At 36.1% G+C, this 19938-nt stretch overlaps 1 protein-coding gene across 1 annotated transcript in view; it reads left to right on the top strand.

The window, feature by feature from the left end:
• Positions 1 to 19938, top strand: part of DCHS2 (dachsous cadherin-related 2) — a 226007-nt gene that overhangs the window by 137619 nt on the left and 68450 nt on the right. Inside the window, exons 4-10 of the mRNA XM_077844431.1 lie at positions 1860 to 2096; positions 3181 to 4197; positions 6972 to 7159; positions 8481 to 8580; positions 12077 to 12234; positions 13337 to 14180; positions 16370 to 16609. Coding sequence (XP_077700557.1) covers positions 1860 to 2096; positions 3181 to 4197; positions 6972 to 7159; positions 8481 to 8580; positions 12077 to 12234; positions 13337 to 14180; positions 16370 to 16609 — 2784 coding nt within the window. The remainder of the gene's footprint in view (positions 1 to 1859; positions 2097 to 3180; positions 4198 to 6971; positions 7160 to 8480; positions 8581 to 12076; positions 12235 to 13336; positions 14181 to 16369; positions 16610 to 19938) is intronic.

The raw sequence follows: 19938 nt of genomic DNA, 5'->3' as shown, positions 1-19938 counted from the left end.
TTCATGTGATAAGTTTGTAGTTTTTTTTTTCTTTCTCTTTAAAAAAAAAACTAACATGTTCATTTCTGAAATATCTGTTATATCTGTTTTCAAACTGGCATATGAAAGGGTGGTTTTAATAATATTAAATAACTGGTTTCCTCAGCATTACTGGATCCCTCCCCAACTCAACCATTCACACCTTCTCTTCTCACCCACACTATGTACACCAGCCTAACTTGCCATTCTTGTTCCCATGGTTTTAGCATTTATTTTAAAAATATTTTTATTTATTAGAGAGAGAGAGCATGATGAGTAGGAGGAGGGTCAGAGGGAGAAAGAGAAGCAGACTCCCCGCTGAGCAGGGATCCCAGCGAGGCTCAACCCCAGGACCCCAGGATCATGACCTGAACTGAAGTCAGGTGCTTAACTAACTAAGCCAACCAGGCACCCCCCACAAATCCCCCCCTACTGTCACAGTTTTAACACTTATTCAAGTTTTCTTACCCCAAACTGTTGACATTATACCTTCTCACCAACAAAGATAGAGCCAGTTGAAAAAGAGAGCTGCCCTAAACCATCTAGTTCAGGTCAGGTGTCAAATCCTCAGAAGATGACATTGTAGTTTCATTCCATAGGTTTAGGATCCTGATGCCTGGGCAGATCATGACCACCCTACAGTCCTCCATTAGCTGAGGAGTCAGGTTTATCCAATTTGAGGCCATTCAAATCAATTAGTGCTTGGAACTTTGGAGAGAGAAACATTCAGGGACAAGTGTAAAAGCACCAGAACTGTTCATGCCTGTGCCAGATTGTTAAGTTAAAAAATTTAGAAGCTAGTGTCTAGAATGAGCTGTTTAGAATTCAGGAAGGGATATGTTTTAACTTTATCATATAATAGCAAGAATTGGTCTACTGTGATGTTTGGGGGACAGGAGAAGGAAGAGAGCAGTCTTTCACTTATGTACTTGTATATGAAGACAGTTTATATAACACAATACAGAACTTTTAAACAACAACAACAACAACAACAAAAATTACATTGGATTATGGGGTCGTGCTCTGCTATTCCATCATCCTGGGCTGGTGATATGATTGTAAGGCCTAACAGAGGCAACACAATTTGTCTTTACTGCTGAACTGATATACTTCCAAGATGGCTAATGTTTAAGCTCTAGGAAAATATCGATTACCTAACAGAATTTGGACCATAATTTTGCAAATAGGCTCAAGTTCTTGGATTGGAAAGTAGATGTATTAGCGTTCTCCAGGAAACTGGAACTGATAAAAGAGAGAGATAATAAATAGGCAGATAGATGATAGAGATAGATAGATGATATATGTAGATATAAAGAGATTTATTATAAGGAATTAGCTCATGTGATTATGGAGGCAAACAGATCCCAGATCTGCAAGTGAGGTGGTCACCTGGAGACCCAGGAGAACCAGTGGTGTAGTTTCAGTCTGATGCTGGCAGTCTCAAGTCTTAGGAAGAGCTGATGTTTCAGTATAATACTGAAAGCAGGAAAAAAACTAATGTCTCATTTCAAAGGCAGTCAGGCATGAGGAATCGCCATTACTCAGGGAAGGGTCAGTCTTTGCATTGTATTTAGACCTTCAATTGATTTAGTGAGGCCCAGCCACATGAAGGAGGACAATCTGCTTGAATTAGTCTGCCCACTTAAATGTTAATCTCATCCAAAACATCATCACAGAAACATACAACATAACATTTGACCAGATGTTTGGACACCCCATGCCCCAGTCAAGTTGACATAAAATTAATCATCACAATAGAATTCGCAGATCCAGTGTTACTGTTGCTTATCAGTGTGTATTGCATGCTCTGTGCTTTTTAATTCTCTCTCTCTCCTAACCAGGAATTCTTTACTTAACGTCAACTCTTAGTCATTTGGAATCTACTACACTTTTGTTGATGGTCTGTGCTCGAGATGGCGGCGGGCTCACATCTCTCATTAATGCTGACATCACTATACACATTCTTCAGACAACACTGGCACCTGCTGAATTTGAAAGTCCTAAGTATACTTTCTCAGTTTATGAAGATGTACCTGAAGACAGTCCTGTGGGAACAGTGAAAGCAAAAGAGTCCTTGAGTAAGTACTTCTTATACTCTGTTAAAATCCATTATTGGAACATTTCCTGTGTTTTCTTAGGCTGTGTAATCTTGAATAAATCTTTTCCTTTCTCCATGCAAGAAGAATGAAGACCACAGGATCTGTGGCTTGCTTTGTTGTTTCAACATTATTCCTATCCTACATTTTTTCCTAATCAAAAAAAGTAATAGATACTTTTAAAAGTCTAAAACAATACAGAATGATTATAATGTAGAAAATATGCATCTATAACCCATTCCTCCAAACATACACGTGTGCACGCACACACACACACACTTTTCAATTTTTTAATGAAAATACATCCTACTATATTTGTGGTTTGACAACTACCCTCCCCCCACACTTTTATATATTAAGGATAGTTTTTCAAGTAACTGGATATCATTCTGTCTCATTAAAAAAAGATTACATAGTATTTTGACTTAGATATAAACATGTTTTCTTTAAACATTTTCCTTTTTCTATTAATTTGAATGATTTATAGTCAGTTTTTGCTAGTTCAAATAAGACTCAAGCAAATATCCACATACAACTTATAAAGGTTTCTGTGCAGGGTAAATTCCTAGAAGTGAATTATTTGTCCAAAGATCTTGTTAGGCTCACAGGCTACTTCCCTGTCCTCTTTCCCTTCCCTTAATCTTGATGGGGATATTTGCCATTCACAGGTAGTAATCATAGAGAAGCATCAAGCATAAGCTTAACTTGGCTTCCCCAAATATGTAAAACAGGGATCCATATTATTTTCTGAATATCTTTCCCTTTTACTTAATGCAAAATGATTGAAAGGAAGGTAGTGAAACCTGTGGCTTGCTCCTTGTCCATTGGATACTACCTTTGTCTGCTAATATATCTTAACTACTTGTCCATTTTTCAGTATATTTTGAAGGAAGATTTAAGATATCACATAGTGTTTTCCATGGATATAGTATGTGTGTGTATATATATATATATATATATGCTTTAAGTTTTCAGTGTTTCCAGTAAGTGCATATGGGGATTGCTTTTTTTTGTTTCTCTCTTTTTATTCTTTTTATTTCCCCCACCCCCAACCTTTCTTTTCCAGATTCTTCAGAGCCAATTTTCTATAGAATCTCCTCTGGTGATGTGGACAGAAAGTTCTCTATTCACCCATGGCTGGGCATCATTCGAACCCAGAAGCCTCTGGATCATGAAACACAGCCCGTGGCTGTGCTCACAGTACAGGCCCAGCTTGGCAGCTCCCCAGCCTACGGCAGTACAGAGGTCAACATAACTGTAATCGATGTCAATGACAACCATCCAGTATTTCCCAAAGCCTCCGATGAGGTTAAAATATCCAAGACCACACTGCCTGGCACAGCATTGTACCTTGCCCGAGCACAAGACGAAGATAGTGGGCAGAATGGATTCATCAGATATACGATTGCAAGCCAGATCCCAAGCATCTTTGCCATTGACTCGGGCCGTGGTGTCGTGTACCTCAATCAGAGTCTGGGGAGTGACATGCCCCAGAAGTGCACACTAACACTCATGGCCCAGGATCTGGGCATTCCTCCTCGGGCATCCCTGCTAGTGCTGACAGTAGGAATTGAAGAACGAGAGCAAAGCCCATCTTTGACTTTTGAAAACTTGGTCTATCAAGTGGAAGTTACTGAGTCTCTCTCACTGATGACCCAAATCCTGCAAATCCGGGCCTACCCACTTGGCCCACAGCACACAACCTCGCAGCTCCTGTACTCACTGGAACCCAACACAGACTCTGCTGTGTTTGGCATCCATCCTTACACAGGTTGGATTTATTTGCGACGACAGCTTGACTATGAATCCACACAGACATATAATTTTAGAGTGTTTGCCTGGATCCCGGAGGACAGATTGTCGCAAAATGTGAGCACTTCAGTAATTGTTCATGTCCTGGATGAGAATGACAATTCCCCTACCTTCTTGCATGATGTGTTGTTTTTGAAAGTCGAGGAGAGCCCTGTTCCCCAAGGGGTAATAGGCAAAATTACAGCAATTGACAGAGACTCGGGAAAGAATGGACAGCTGTCATATTTCCTTTTGTCTGATGGAAAATTCTTCAAGATGAATCCTAATACAGGTAGCATTTTGTAGCTTCCACTTACTCCTTTAAAATCGAAATTAACAAAACTCAAGTCTTTTAGTTATAACATTAGTACAAACATGTAGTTGAAATTAGTTTTTAGTAGATACCTTATTCAGTTAGAGAATTGTGATTTTAAAATGAAGTCAAAATTGAATAGAATTTTACCTGTATTGATTCATACTTCTCTTGCCTCACACCCACATATTGCCAGTATATGGCTTTTATTCTGAATTAGAGGTACAGTCAGGATTGGACCAAATAAGTCCCTATGCAAAGTCTAATTATCCCCCCAACCATTCTATTTCACTTGTAGATTTTTTTAAAAATATGCCAAATAATATTTCATAAACTATAAATGTTATTGAACTAAAGCTAGAAAAAAATCCAATTAGGTAAGATTGCAAAATCACTCTATTGATGCATTTCCCTATTCTCATTCTGATAAGGGAACCATGATGAAAGAGGCAAATATTTCCACTGAGTATTTTTTCAAGTCTTCATTATGAAGCTAAATATTAAAACGCTATTATATTTTAAAATTTATATTGCAGAAATTTACAAAGATTTTATTTCACTCTGCAACCACCTACAAATAAAATACGTTCATATGGCAACCATGCAGCCTGTAGAAACTGAGACTCCGCTCAAAAAACATGCCCTAGATTATGAAGCTAGAAGGAAGTAAGAGGAGGCCATCACTTGTACAACTCCGGGAGGCACCATTTATGTTGTAATTGGTACCCTCTGCCCCGTGGTGGGACAGGATTTGAATTCAGTTCTGATGAACTTCAAGCCTTTACTCCCTTAAAGTGCCCGTTGTGTGAATTAAGAACAGGTGCTCCTTCGTCCAGCAGATGGAGCTTTACACCAGGGCACATGACTTGCCCAGAAGGCTGCTAAGTGGATTTCAGTTCCCATTCACGCCCAAGCTGGGACGCCCTCTGCAGGGCACAAACTGCACAGCAGTACAGGATGATCTGCTGGCTCTTGACTTCCACATGCCTACATACCTACCATATACCTACCTACATACCTACCACATACCTACCACATAGGTAGTTTTCCAAGGTCTTCTATTTCACTTGATTTTTTTTTTAAATAAAGTATACAGTTGGTTTCCCCATGGTTTTCTCTATCCTACAATTAGCCCTGTGTCCAGATTCAGAAGACCAGGTGTCCTTTCCTAGAATTGCTGTATGGCTTTAAGCAAGTAGCTTAACCTCAGAGCTCAGTTTCCTTACCATGAATAGAAGAGATAATTCCTGCTCTGAGAGGGAAAGAGTTAAAGCCTATGAAGGGGATTACAAGACTACCTTCTTGTAAATGATTCCAGTTCACCAGGGCTGGGTACAGTGTGCCAATACAGAAGGGCCCTCAGAAGGGCCCCCTTCTGAGTATGGCAGGTGTGCCGGTCTTCCACATCTCCACATCCTGGTGCTCTGAGCCTAGCTCAGAGGGTGCTCTGGGACTAGCTCCCATGGAGGCCTGTGTTGGCGTCCCCATGCCCAGTTCCAGACTGAGCTTCAAAGCCTTTAACACCACTGACCTCCATACTGCTACTTGTCAATCAGAGTTGGCTCATTGGATAAAAAGCTGCTTGCCATTCAGGATTTAGTGTTTTCAGAGGAGAATTAGTTTGGCACTTTTAAAATGCAGTTGTTGGGTAGATGACTTTTGTTAAAAATCACACTTCTTGCAAATACTATATAAATGTAACTTATATACTAGATGTATATGTAAACACTGCATTTAAGCTCAGCAATTCAGCAACTTACCCACTGTGAATATTCCTTTCTGTTCTTGATTTCATTCTTTGTTTTTACTGTCCTTTCATTTGGATGAAGGGGGTAAAACCAATCTTAGAAAGGGTAATGTTAGCTAGAAGTTCCTTCATATTGACTTTCTCACTAATAGATATTTCCATAAATGGTGAGGGAAACCATGACCAGTGGAACTCTACAGCTGGGCTGTCGGGGGAGACTATGTGGCTTCCAATGGTCCTTTGCAACAGGTAGAGGCAGCTATGATTTTATACCTGAGTCTCTGGCTGAACCATGAGGAAGGTTGCTAGAAAGCAGTTCTGAGAAAGAACATGGACAATAAGGCTTGCAAAGCATTGAGTCGTCTGGGAAGTCACTATCCATTGCTTCACATATGTTTTGTGACATAATAATGAAAAACAACTATTTACAAAGACAAACCATTGCCTACAGAATGTATTTGATTTTCAGGAAGGTATTTTGGCATGATTTTAAAGTAATGATAACAACTGTCACGTTTGTAATAATTTACAGCTTACAAAATATTTTTAAATGTAAGATTGTATTTGTTTCTGGTAGCCCTCAGAGGTAGGTTAAGGAGAGATCCTTCCATGTCTGAGGTGGAGAAACTGGGGTCCAAACCCAGAACTTGTAATGTCAGAGCTGGGATGCTTTTCGTTATTCTGTGTAGGAGTATGAAGAAGGATATATCGTAATTTTAAATCTCCTAAATTACTACTCAATTCCCACAGAATATTTTATCATTTATTTTTATGACTTCATTTTTTTTAGTTCAAATAGTGGATGGTAGTTTGACAAATTTAAAGTGGCATTTTCAGGAGAAACTTCAGAAAATTAGCAGTCGAGCCAAACTACTAATGTACATCAACTTAGAACTGTGCATTTACTCTGAGTTTTGTATCTGGTTTTCCTTCCTGTGAATTAGCTTGGATGTGGTAATTTTAGTACATAGTGATGGCCTCTTTTGTTCTACTCTGTATTCCTTAGGTGAATTTATCAGTTGGGTGGCATTGGATCACGAGCATCAGGTACACCATCAGGTGACTGTCCTAGTGACTGATCATGGCTCCCCACCACGAAATGCCACCATGGTGGTTTATGTCTCAGTTACTGACATCAATGATAACAGGCCGTATTTCCCACAGTGTCTCCCTGGGAAGGAATTACACATCAAGGTTTGTGGAGTGAAGTAGCCTTGCAATGATTTTGTAATATTCTTAGTTGTTTGTTTTGAGCACCATCTTGTGGTAAAAAGTGTGAATTTAGCAAATCAGTGTTGGTGTGGCAATGCATACATTTCCAGAAGATCTAGAAATTGTGCACGAGTCAAAAACAAAAACAAAAATGCACAAAGCTCCACAAATTAAGAAAAAATAAAATGGTCATATGTGTTATTTGGGATCACACATCTAGTTTTATGATAATGTAGTTTTGCCTGTTGTTTGCAAACATAATGGTGCCTCATTACCAGTAATGCTCAGATAATGGATTGTTTTTCCAGTAATTTGCATGCATATCTTTATGAAGATCTCCTTATGGGCAACTGGTACACATCTCTAAGCTGGTTAGTTAAATATAAGGGAGCAATCTTTACCTCTAAAGTAGAAAGACACACAACCAGAGATTACAAAATTCAATCTTTGGTAGCACATGTGGAAATTTCTATTAACATTTATATTATTTCATCTTTTTCATTTCCATATTTTCTATGTCTTATCGTATACATAATAAATTAGAATGTTTGTTCATGTACATAATTAATAAATAGATCTTGGAGGTATTTATACTTGTTTAATTAATAGGTTATTTGAATAAAGGGTTTGGAAGCTGTTGCTCCAAAACAACTGAATTGGACATTCAAATTGTATTCAGATATGTATATTGAACAACTCAAAAAAGGCTCTGAGACAGTTAATAACTTTAAAGTCATCTTCCAAAGCTGTATTTAAAGAAAATTCTATCAAAGCAAATCATTTTGACTGGAGTATTATTTTGATTTTAATTATATCATTAAAATAGCACATGGTAGCAGGACTCTACACTTGGATTTCAGTTCCATATGTAAATTTCAGTATTCCATGAAAGTTCCTGTTGACTAATAAGTTATGTTACCTGAAGGGATGGGTCTCCTGAAATAAAAGGTTTACATTTGTCTTTAGCATATTTTGGACCTTTTAAAAAACGAGAAGATGCTAGAAATCTTAAAATATATACAAAATCTAAGATTATTTAGTCAATTTGATTTTTTTCTCAAAATTAATTCAAATGCTGCAGATAAGTTGCCCAAACTGAATTTGAACAAATTTATTCAAATTTGTAGTGTTGTTTCTTTTCATGGATTTGCACATATAAAGCTTTTATACTGTAGATATTTGAGTTGTGGGTGGATTTTAACATAGTTTTTAAGAAGCTTAATAGCAACATGTTCTTTCACTTAAAGGTTCATATTTCTTTCTAAAATTTCACTAATTTTTAAACCATTTGTTTTAATGATAGGTTCTGGAAGGCCAACCAGTAAATATGTTGGTTACAACTGTGTTTGCAAAGGATTTTGATGAAGGAAACAATGCAGAAGTTGTATATTCAGTATCTTCAGGTAAAAGTCACCCCTCATAAAGGATTAGGAGCTTTTAGAATTTCCTCTTTGTCTTCCAACTATCTATCCTCTTCTGGGAAAATGGTTAATGTTGCAAACAATACCAGGTACCAAAAAAAAAAATGCATTTGTGATTATTCAGAATCACCTTCACTTTTAAATAACTTAAAAGTTTAATATAAAATTATAGTAGTTTTTCTGTCTTAAATAGAAACCAACCAAACATCCATCTTAAATGGATCATTTTCAATAATCTGAAATACAAATATACTTTTATTAAAATTAAAGTAGTAGTGAATTAAAATTGATATTAAGTATAAAGAAATATGATTGTGAATGCTAAATATCCATGAATCTCTATGAAGACTAAATATCCTTAAGGTCAAAGTAAATCATACTTAGAAAATGTCACAGTACCTATATATGAGTGTATGTTGGAGCTTCATTGAAAAAGTCTCATGTTTATGTTTTCCTTTTAGAATGCACAGATCTCAGATTTATTCTGATGATTACCTTTAGTTGGCATTGCATTTTAAAATATTTTTAAAGATTTTTGTTGCTTTGTCATGTTTGTCACAAAATGTGACATAATGCTATCTCTTGCTCCCAACGTTATCTCTTTATCTCAATAAATAAATAAATAAAATCTTTTAAAAAATCACTATCATTTTATTTATATTTTCAAAGTTTTTTTTTAACTTTTTTCTTAAAGATTTTATTATTTATTCATGAGAGACACAGAGAGAGAGAGAGAGACAGATACATATGCAGGGGGAGAAGCAGCCTCCCTGTGAGGAGCCTTATTCAGAACTTGATCCCAGGACACGGGGATCACGAGCCAAAGGCAGATGCTCAACCACTAAGCCACCCAGGTGCCCCAAAGATTTATGTATTTTAGAGAGAAAGAGAGAAGAGGGGGAGGGGCAGGGAGAGAGATTCCCAAGCAGATACTCTGCCGAGTGCCAAACCCAACAGAGGGCTCAATCTCACGACCCTGAGATCATGAACTGAGCTGAAACCAAGAGTCCATTACTCAACCAACTAAACCACCCAGGCACCCCCCAAAAAATTGCTAGCATTTTACAAACTAAAGCATATTTTCAAAGATCTTGCTCACCATTAACAGGGTATTGAGGCAGATTTACTATGAAGTAATAAAGTTTAAGTTTCAGGTCCCTTTACTTGAAGAGCTAACTCTGGATGACAGTAAGGGTGAGCAGACAATTTATATTTGTAATATTGTCCCATTTTTCTTAAAGGGAGCCCCTCACATTATATGTTTTAAAGCCCCCCAAAACAGGAACATCCTAAAAGGAGTATACGGAGGAAAATTTCAATAATAGACATTCAAGACCTCTATATAGAAAATTATGAAATATTAGCAAAGGATTTTAAACAAAAAAGTGAAAAGCATATTACGTTCATGCTTGGGAAAGTTCAAGATCCTAAAGGCAACATATTCAATGGTAATGAGCCTGTTGCATACACACACACACACAAAGAGAGAAATTAGTATATTAAAATATAATCCTGCTATAATACCATTATTTAGAAAGAAACAAAACCAGGTTATATGTTATTCATGAATATATGGACTAGAAAAATAAACCACCACTTTAGAAAAGAGGCTAGATACAGGGAAGAAGGAGGGGAATGAGACTTGGGGGTATACCCAGATCATCTGAGGTAGTGATACTATGTTATTTATTTAAAATTTTTGAAGAATTTGGGGAATTCACTAATTTGGAAATGTTTTCATGGTTCATCATATATTTTAAAATGTTGAAAATTTTTTAAAATTAGCTTTTAAATGATACTTAGGGTGTAGCAATATAAAAAATATGATGGTGTATATTATGTTATTTATACCATTGCTTTTACTTCATCCAGTTGCTAAATAGAGCCAACTATAAAATGTAAGAAAAACATAATGAGTTAAAAATAAATATAATACAGAGTGGTTGGTGGCTTAGTCAGTTAAGTGTCCAACTCTTGATTTTGGCCCAGGTCATGATCCCAGGGTTGGGAGATCAAGCCCTATGTCAGACTCCACGCTTAGCATGGAGTCTGTTTTGGATTCTCTATATCCTCTCTCTGACCCTCCCCCCAGCTCATGTGCTCTCTTTCTCTAAAAAGAAATAAAAGAAAGAAAAGAAATTAAATAAAATAATGTAAACAAATACAGATATAACATTTATCAAAATTTCATTATTGATGTCAAAATGAATAAATGGATCAAAGCATATAAATCACAACTAAGAGATGTTACATAATTTCCTGCTCTACCCTCTTTCTTAAGGGCAAGAGTTCTTTCTTATTTGTCTTTATATTTCTTATAACTGGTAAATTATCTATTCTGTGATAATGATTCATCAAACTGGAACAAAGTGATGAAAGAGAGACACTAGCTGAGGCTTTGTCTTGAGTTTTTTTGGGGTTGTTTGAAGTGTTTAGATTTTATTAAAGAATATAAGCCTGTTATTTAACAACAACAGCATAAAACCCTGTATAATCAATTTGATTAGAAGTACCAGTATGAATTTATGATATAAGTTAGTGTGTGCATGTGTGTATTCTCTGTCCACTGAAAAAGGCCTAGAAACAATGACTGGCCGGAAGCAATAAGCACCCTCTCATGTTCAGAGTATGGCCTCCTAACAACGTGTTCCATCAAAAGGAACCAGGAGTCCTTGAAGAAAATGGCTGACTCCAGGTCTTGGACAAGAAATTTACAAGATGCGTCTGTACCATTTTGTCACACCAGATGTAAGGAGGCTATTAAAGACTACTAGGATCATATAGGAAAAGTTTGGGAATTAACTTCAAGAGGATTCCAATGTTCAAAGATGGGACAATTTGAGCATTGATAAGAATAATTATGGCAATAGATTGAAACTCTGCTAATGTGTTTATTTTTTTTTTAATTTAAATTCAATTAGCCAACATATAGTACATAGTCTCAGATTTAGTGTTCAACACTGCTAATGTGTTTAAATTCATGCTTATGATTCTTAAAATAGAAACTAAACAAACTTTTAATGATCATAGTTAGAATGCAGGAGGATGTTAGTGAACCAATCCATTATTTTGAACACTATTAAATAAAAGCTTAACATCAAGTATTTATCCTGATTTTCCATAATGAACTGTTCCAATGATAGGATATCTGGGATTTGCTTCAAAAGAGAATGGTAAAGAGGAATGAGTAGGGAAGAAGGATTGGTCATGAGTTGATAATTATTGAAGCGAGGTGACAGGCACATAAGGGTTCACTATGTCATTCCATCTACTTTTATATATGTTGGAGTTTTTCCATAATAAAACATTAAAAATCTGTCATGTTTCCTGTCTCTATGTTCAATATTATTTTATGTTCATACACTCACAGAGCTTAAAAGAAGCAAATCTTCCAAATTATCACAGGTATATGTAGATTCTCTGTTTTCTGCATTGTCGGTTAACATCAATTTCTTAATTTGTGTGTGTATGTGTATAGAAGACAGTTCTGATCACTTCAAGATTGATGCCAACAGTGGTGAAATAAGAACTACCACAATCCTTTCATATGATTATAGACCTTCCTACAGGATGACTGTAATTGCCAGTGACCAGGGAGTGCCTCCTCTTCAAGGCCAGGCAGTCATTAATATCCAGGTAATGTTCCATCGTCACCATAAAGTGTGGAAAAAATGTTCAGAAGCTTTTTGTTTTATTTTTATACAAATGTGTACTGTGAAGGTACCTTAAACATCTTAATGCTATTCGTAGAGAGCATTGCAGATTTTGTGTCTTTTTATCATCACTTGAAAAATGATTAGACCCCAATAACTTTTCATTTTAACTATACAGTTCCTGACAAGATATTCACCTTTATCACTACCTAGGCATTTATGTTGCTTTGCTTATAAAGAACAAAAAAGTGTCTTGTCTTTTACTTGTTCCTAATTGCAAGGACCTGGTAAGTTTGCAGGAGAAACTTGTATATAAACAAGTCGTCCATAATAAATCACATAGTTTTTTTGTAATTATTTTTAAATTTAGAAAAGTCACTTGAGAACCATATTTTAAGGCTTTGCTTTAATCATAATGAGCAAACAGCTTGTGGGAAGTCTTCACTGTAGGAAAAATTCACACTAACCAGTGAAAAATGAGATGACTGGTGCATAGCTAGATTTCTTTACTCATGCACATAATGACCCGGTAATATTAGTGAAGGTATGTATAATAACCAAGAATATATATATCTCTAAGAGTTTTGTTTCCAAATTATATTCTTTATTGATTGAGGATATGTGGGTTAGGAGAAAATTCTGTATCATAATATTTCCAAGGCTCTGGTTTCAGATAAACAAAGACACATGATACATAAATGTGCACAGATGTTGTCATTATGGATATATTGGTCTCTAGGATTTAGAGTAATTTGGAGAACCATTTATCCCACATTCTCATTGGAGAATCACAAAGCTACAATTCAACTTAACTATAGTATGGTCTCACCAAACCTTATTTCACACATTAGAACAAACAGGGAAGTGGAAAATTTTGTACTTTCTTATCTCCTAGATGTTATGCAGTTTTCAATCTTCAGAGACATAATGTGATTCTATCATTGAAAAAGACGTTTTCTCACCAATTAACATACACGTATTATACAAATGGAAGGAACTAGCTTCCAAAATAGTATCATCGCATCTATTGATTCAACTGTTTAAAAGGACCCTGAATTAACAGCTCCTTTCCACTCTGATTTCAGGTGATACCATTATCTAAAGGGAGAGCTATCATTTCTCAGCATATTAGACACTTAGTCTTACCCGAAAACTTGAAGCCTGCAAAAATAATGAGTTTGGTAAAGTCACCTGATCACCTTCAACAACATCAGAACAGAAAGTTACATTTTAGTATTGCTGCAGATGACAAGGATGGCCACTTCGAAATTGACAGCTCAACAGGGGACTTGTTCCTTTCTAAGGAACTTGATTATGAAATGACATCTCATTACCTTTTCAGGGTGGTTACCAAAGACCATAGCAAAACCCCTCCCCTTAATAGCACAGTCTTCCTTAGTATTGATGTGGAGGATCAGAATGACCATTCCCCATCTTTCCAAGAAGAGCTCATTGTGATAAGCGTAGAAGAGAATGTCCCTATAGGGACCCTGGTGCATGTCTTCAATGCCAAAGATGGGGATGGCAGTTTTTTGAACAGTAGAATTCAGTACTTCATTGAATCCCACCACCCTGGAGTGAGTCCATTTCTCATTCACCCTTCATTTGGCACATTAGTCACTGCATCCCCCCTTGACAGGGAGAGAGTTCCAACTGTCATCCTGACAATAACTGCATCGGATCAGGCTGTGAATGTGACAGACCGGCGACTGAGATCACTGATGGCAAAGGTCATGATTTTGGATGTCAATGACCACAGCCCCACTTTTCTGTCTTTCCCCATTGCCCACATCAAAGAGAATGCCACGGTAGGCTCTTTGGTGCACCACATCATGGCTCAAGATCCAGATGAAGGAAGGAATGGAAGAATAACGTACAGTATCCTCTCAGGAAATGAAAACATGGCCTTTATGCTAGATGAGTCATCAGGTACTGTCTGCCATTATCAGTTAAAGTTCTGATCGCTTGCTCACATTTGTCCTCTTCATTTTCCTCTGTTAAAATGGCAGTTCTCAAGATGTGTAAGCTTTAAAGACACTTGACTTGATTTACTGGTTAACTCATGTATAGGAAAGGCACAGAGGTTGTACTCAAATAGCCACCTGTAAAAAAACAAAAACAAAAACAAAAAAAACAAAAACAAAAAACAAATAGCCACCTGTAATCGGCCTGCTTGCTAATATTGACGATGCTTTGTGGCTAGCTCATATTTCATGGGGTGAGTAAACTTGTTTGCTACTTGTTTGTTGCTTGTAGTAAACTTGTTTGCTACTTTGCACTGTGGTCCTCTCAGGGTAGAAGATGGGACCAAAATGAATCAAGGCAGAATGTGACTAACCATCAGCATTATTCAAAGACTTTAGAATGGAAACTTATCTTTAAGATCGTACGAATATACATTTGTAAATAGTTGGAAATACTGTATCTCTAAATGGTTGGGTTGATTTGGGCATTAGGAGCTTTACTTCTCACATCAGCTGTAACATTTTATTTTTTTGCAGAGGCATTTATTCACTGTCCACACTGTAGAAATGTCACTTCACTTGTCTTGCTGTCACCATGTTGCCAGATAACATCTACTAAAAGTTCTGATGAAGTTTGATGGAAAGCTACATGTATAAAGTATCATTCTTGTGAAATTGGAAATGAACATCCCTCAACCTGATTTTTAGGAGATATGGAAGAGATGGACTACCATCTCATTCTCTCAAAACTAGAGAGTCTTAGACAAAAACATCTCAGATGCATACCATTTGGCCCAACTGTTAGTTAAGAACGTTATTTGGAATGGGACTGAATGTGTAGGATTTGGAAGTCATGATGATAGGTTAGTTATATACTGTTGGAAAATTTCATCAAAATATTTATTAAATCCTGTACATATGGTTCCATTCTGAGGCATGCATGACCACCAGCTAAAAATCTAACTGACAGAGAGATAGTCCAGACCCGGTTGCTGAGTTCTGTTAGAGCTGGGGTCTCCATGGACCTGTTTCAATGATACTTAAACTGTTTTCCAACATGGCTAAGGAAAGTCTATTTCAGATTGTTAAAGAGGATGGATAAAATTAAAGTCGTGCCTCAGTAATATAGGTATTATGATTCTTGAGCAATTGTACTAGCTCTTTCAGTTTGAGGTATTTTTCAAAGACATAAATGATCATTGCTGAATGCATTCAGAGGAGACGGGCTATTTTTCTTTGCAAAGCTCACATTTCTTATGAAGAAGATACAGTGAGTTTTGCAATGGCTTTGGCTCTGAAATAAGAAATTATTGAAAACCTATATTATAAAATCTGAATTGGTAAGCTTCTTTAATTATTTGAAGGCAATCCTATGAATGCTCATAGGATGAGTATGTGTTAAAGAAGCAAACAGCAATCCTCAAAGAAAAAAAATGGGATTATTGGAATCATGGGACAGCTGTACATGTGCCAGACTTTATAACACTTTGCTTAGATGAGTTATTTGCTTAAATGGCAGTAGGATGGAGACACGTTTTATCTGTGAAGTTTATTTCCTGAGTTAAAGAGTCTTTGTATCTTTTTGTTAGTAAAACAAGATAGTTAACTGAGATAGTATAAAGAGACTATACCTCTTTATCCTAAGGAATGTAGACATACTCACCTTTTTGTAGCTTAGTCACTTTTAAACATGAAGTGTTATTTGACATGGGGGAGTTTACTGTTTCAACCTAGATTTTTTGGTTTGTTTTTTTAAGCAAGCTCCATGCCCAGTATGGGGCTTGAGCTCACTACCCTGAGATCAAGAGTCACATGCTCTACTGATTGAGCCAGACAGGCACCCTTCATCTAGACTTTTTTTAATGAAAGTAGAAAAATAATTTTGATGTAATCATCTCCGTAGATAATGATACATGATAGATTATTTCTGAATTCTCATTCATCTTTACAATTTAAACCAGAATGACTCTTTTGACTAAAAAGTTATCTTTTTATTCTTGATAATATAGAAACTTAACATTGGTTTAATAAGATTTATTCTTTAACGAAGAAAGTTTCTGAATCTTTAGCAAATTAGGTGTGTTAGACAAAGGTAGAGTAAGCACAACTTCTCTAGAAAATGTTTTATATTGCTTTTCTCTTCTTTCAAATCAGGCTTACTAACAACCACTTGTCCTTTGGACTATGAAGTAAAAGCTCAGCACATTCTGACCCTCCTGGCCCTGGATGATGGCATACCGGCACTATCTTCATCTCAAACTCTGACAATTACTGTTCTTGATATAAATGATGAGGCACCAGTGTTTCAGCAGAACCTGTATGAAGCTTCAGTTAAAGAGAACCAAAATCCAGGGCAGTTTGTCACAAGGGTTGAAGCTATGGACAAAGATTCAGGTAATTTAAAAACATAGAAACTTGGTGATTAATACTAAAAACAAAAATTCACATACTTTAAACTAGTTATGGCCTGGGAAAATGAAGACAGTTGCTAGCTATCTCAAACTTCTAATACCTCTTTGATTACCATACACATAAAGACCATTCCCATGTAAAGATATGTGTGCTTTTTTTTTTAAAAAAAAAGATTATTTATTATGCATTATTATTATTATTTAGTATGCAATGAGGGAGGAGAGGCAGACAGAGAGGGAGAAAGAATCTCAGGCAGACTCCCCCACGGAGCATGAGCCCAATGCCTCAGCCAACTGACTGAGCCACCCAGGCACCCTTCAGTTATGTGTGCTTTTTATATGACATTTGTATCTATTTATTTACATTATTATTTATGGTAGAGTCATATATAACTAACATATAATTTTTTTGATCTTGATAATAAACTGCATCTATAGTAATCTAAGGGGTAATAGATAAAGTATCACATATTATTCAGAGTATAGTGGTTAGATACATTGCGTACAAAAAGGTAAATATGGATCTGTATTTCCTCTCTGTATATATAGCACAATGGAAGAGAGAGGATGCCAGCATCAGATTGCCTGGATTTGAATCCTAGAGCTACCCTTTACTTCAGCTGTATAACTTTGAATAAGTAGCTAATTCTCTCTGTTGCTCTGTTAGCTTTTCTGGAAAATGGGGATAATGATAGGGCCTAAATTCTAGTTCTGTTATGAATAGAAATGAGTTATTACATGTAAAGAGCTAAGACCAGTGACTGGCACAATAAATAGTCAATAAAGGTCAACTTCTGTCATTACTATTATTATTCTTATTAATATCAGCCACTATGTCCAGATAAATAACTTTGAAGTGAATAGCTACTATAGCTAGGAATTTGTAAATGTCTTAGAGTTGCTTTTCAATATCACTGTGACTTTTTTGGTATTTAAGGTTCAATAACTTTACTAATATTGTTTATATTTTAATTTAAAAAGTTTGTAAAGACCTTTTTTTATTTATTTGAGAGACACAGGAAGAGTGTGTGAGAGAGAGAGGGAGAGAGAGAGAGAGCATGAGCAGGGTGAGGGACAGAGGGAGAAGCCGACTCCCTGTTCTATTGAGGGAATTTAATGCAGGACTCGATCCTGGAATTCTGTGATCATAACCTGAGCCAAAGGCAGATGCTTAACCAACTGAGCCACCCAGGTGTCCTATATTTTAAACAAAATAGTTCTGAAAATTATGGTGAAATATTTGTCATTGAAAGCATATGCCAATTTTCCCCATCTGATTTAATAGAAATAGTTTAATAAGCCAGCCTTTGTATCTCATGTATATATATATTCTTTTTGTTGTATGAGTTTCAGGTGTACATTTGTCCATTTATGTGTGGGTTTATTTCTGGGCATTCAATTCTGTTCCATTGATCTGTGTGTCTGTTTTTATCCTAGTACCATACTGTTTTGATTATTATAACTTTAGTATAGTTTGAAATAAGGGGGCATGACACCTCCAGCTTTGTTCTTTCTCAAGATTGCTTTAGCTGTTTGGGAGCTTTTGTGATTTCATACAAATTTTAGAATTATTTGTTCTAGTTCTATGAAATATGCCACTGGAGTTTTGTTAGGGGTTGCATTGAATCTGTGGATTGCTTCGGATAGTACAAACATATTAACAATATTAATTCCTCTAATCTATGAATAAGCCAATCTTTTTAAATTCACATTCATATATAGCAAGTGGCATTATGTAATCAGTATAATTTTTATTACAAGAATTATAATAGAGGTGTCCATGGAAAGAATAGCATTAACAGTAGCATTTTCTTCCTAAATTGTTCATCTAAAGGGTAATAGATATCCTTGAGCTTTTAAATTATATACCATTTTAGATGCTTTGCCCTTGTAGAAAACATCATCTTCTCATGAAATGCATTTTTCATGAATTTGTATATGATGCTACAAAAATTTTCTTTTCAAAGACTAACCTAATTTTCTCTTTTGACCAGAATGGGGCAGTATGATCATAAAATTTTTCTTACTATTCTCAAAGACACTTGACTGGAGAGTGGTAACAATTGCCCCTCCCAGCTTGTACTTACAGAATTCATTTAGCACATTTCTGGCAGTATGGTTTTTAGGCTGATAGAAACAATGGAAAATATACATCAGCTTTGTGTTTCACAGTAGTTCAATAAAGTTCTCTTAGAGTACTCTGGTGTAAATTGAGCATGATAGGGCTCTGGGCAGCACAGAAACTATTTCACAAGGTTCACAGACCTATGCTGAACCAGCCACTGATGTGGATCAGTGCAATAGTTACTCATCAGCAATTATTAAAATATGTAAAATGCTTCTTGTCTTTGATGTTACTTTATCTTATTAATTTTATTTTTGGTAATGGACACTACCAGGGAATCCTTCCTTTTAATGTCTGAAGAGAGAGAAAAGCATTTCTCTCAAATTTTTGCATATATCAACTAAAAATTATTACTGTAAATATGCATTCTGATTTTTACTGTCAAGGTGAAATGTGAAGTGTTACTGTTCATTGAAGAGTTCATTATTCTAGAGATTATGGTTTGCTTGATGGAGGGTTTAGATGCAAAATTATTGTTTTGCTGGCTTTGCATTTATGGATGTGTGAAATACACATCAGCATCTTCAAGAGTCTCATGCACCTCCACATGTTGTGGAGACAATTTAGGTTTACTGTTAATCTCAGTGTTTTTAATGAGGTCAGATCTGTTAAGCAAGTGCTTTTGAATACATTTTCCCTTAATCTTCCATTATTGTTTTTTGTTTTTTATGTCTGCTTGTTGGGTTAAAACTGAAAGCCTGAGTGTCTGTCCTGGTCCAGCCATTCCCCCAAAATGAAAACGAATTATGCATAAGAATTAAATATCATCGTCAAGATTTTGACATAACTGGCATCACACTGGAATTTATGAATGGTTTACTTTACAGTATATATATTTAAAAATACGATAGTATTACTTAATACTAGAAAGCTGAACATGTGTTTTCTAGCACTCTGCAATGCAGTTTTTAACATCGTAAGCCTAGAGTGTTGTTTGGCATTCAAACCCCATGGGACTTCGAGCGCTGCATGTTTATGATGTATGACTCACACTACTTCTAACATGAGTTTTTTCATGTATTAAAAGGGAAAAACAACTACCAGGTTTTAACTAAGATATTAAAACTGCTACAGCTTTTGGTACCACCAACAAGAGTTCTATTGTTAGTGAGAAAACATTTACTCACACGGCGCCCCTCCCCCGGTCCCCAGAGAAAGGGAGCCTTACCAGGGAAGATGACTCACCC

This window comes from Canis aureus, chromosome 13, assembly GCF_053574225.1.
Source record: "Canis aureus isolate CA01 chromosome 13, VMU_Caureus_v.1.0, whole genome shotgun sequence".
NCBI classification, from domain to species: Eukaryota; Metazoa; Chordata; class Mammalia; order Carnivora; family Canidae; genus Canis; species Canis aureus.
Note: the sequence above shows the minus strand (reverse complement) of the source record. Positions and strands in the feature narration are given on the sequence as shown.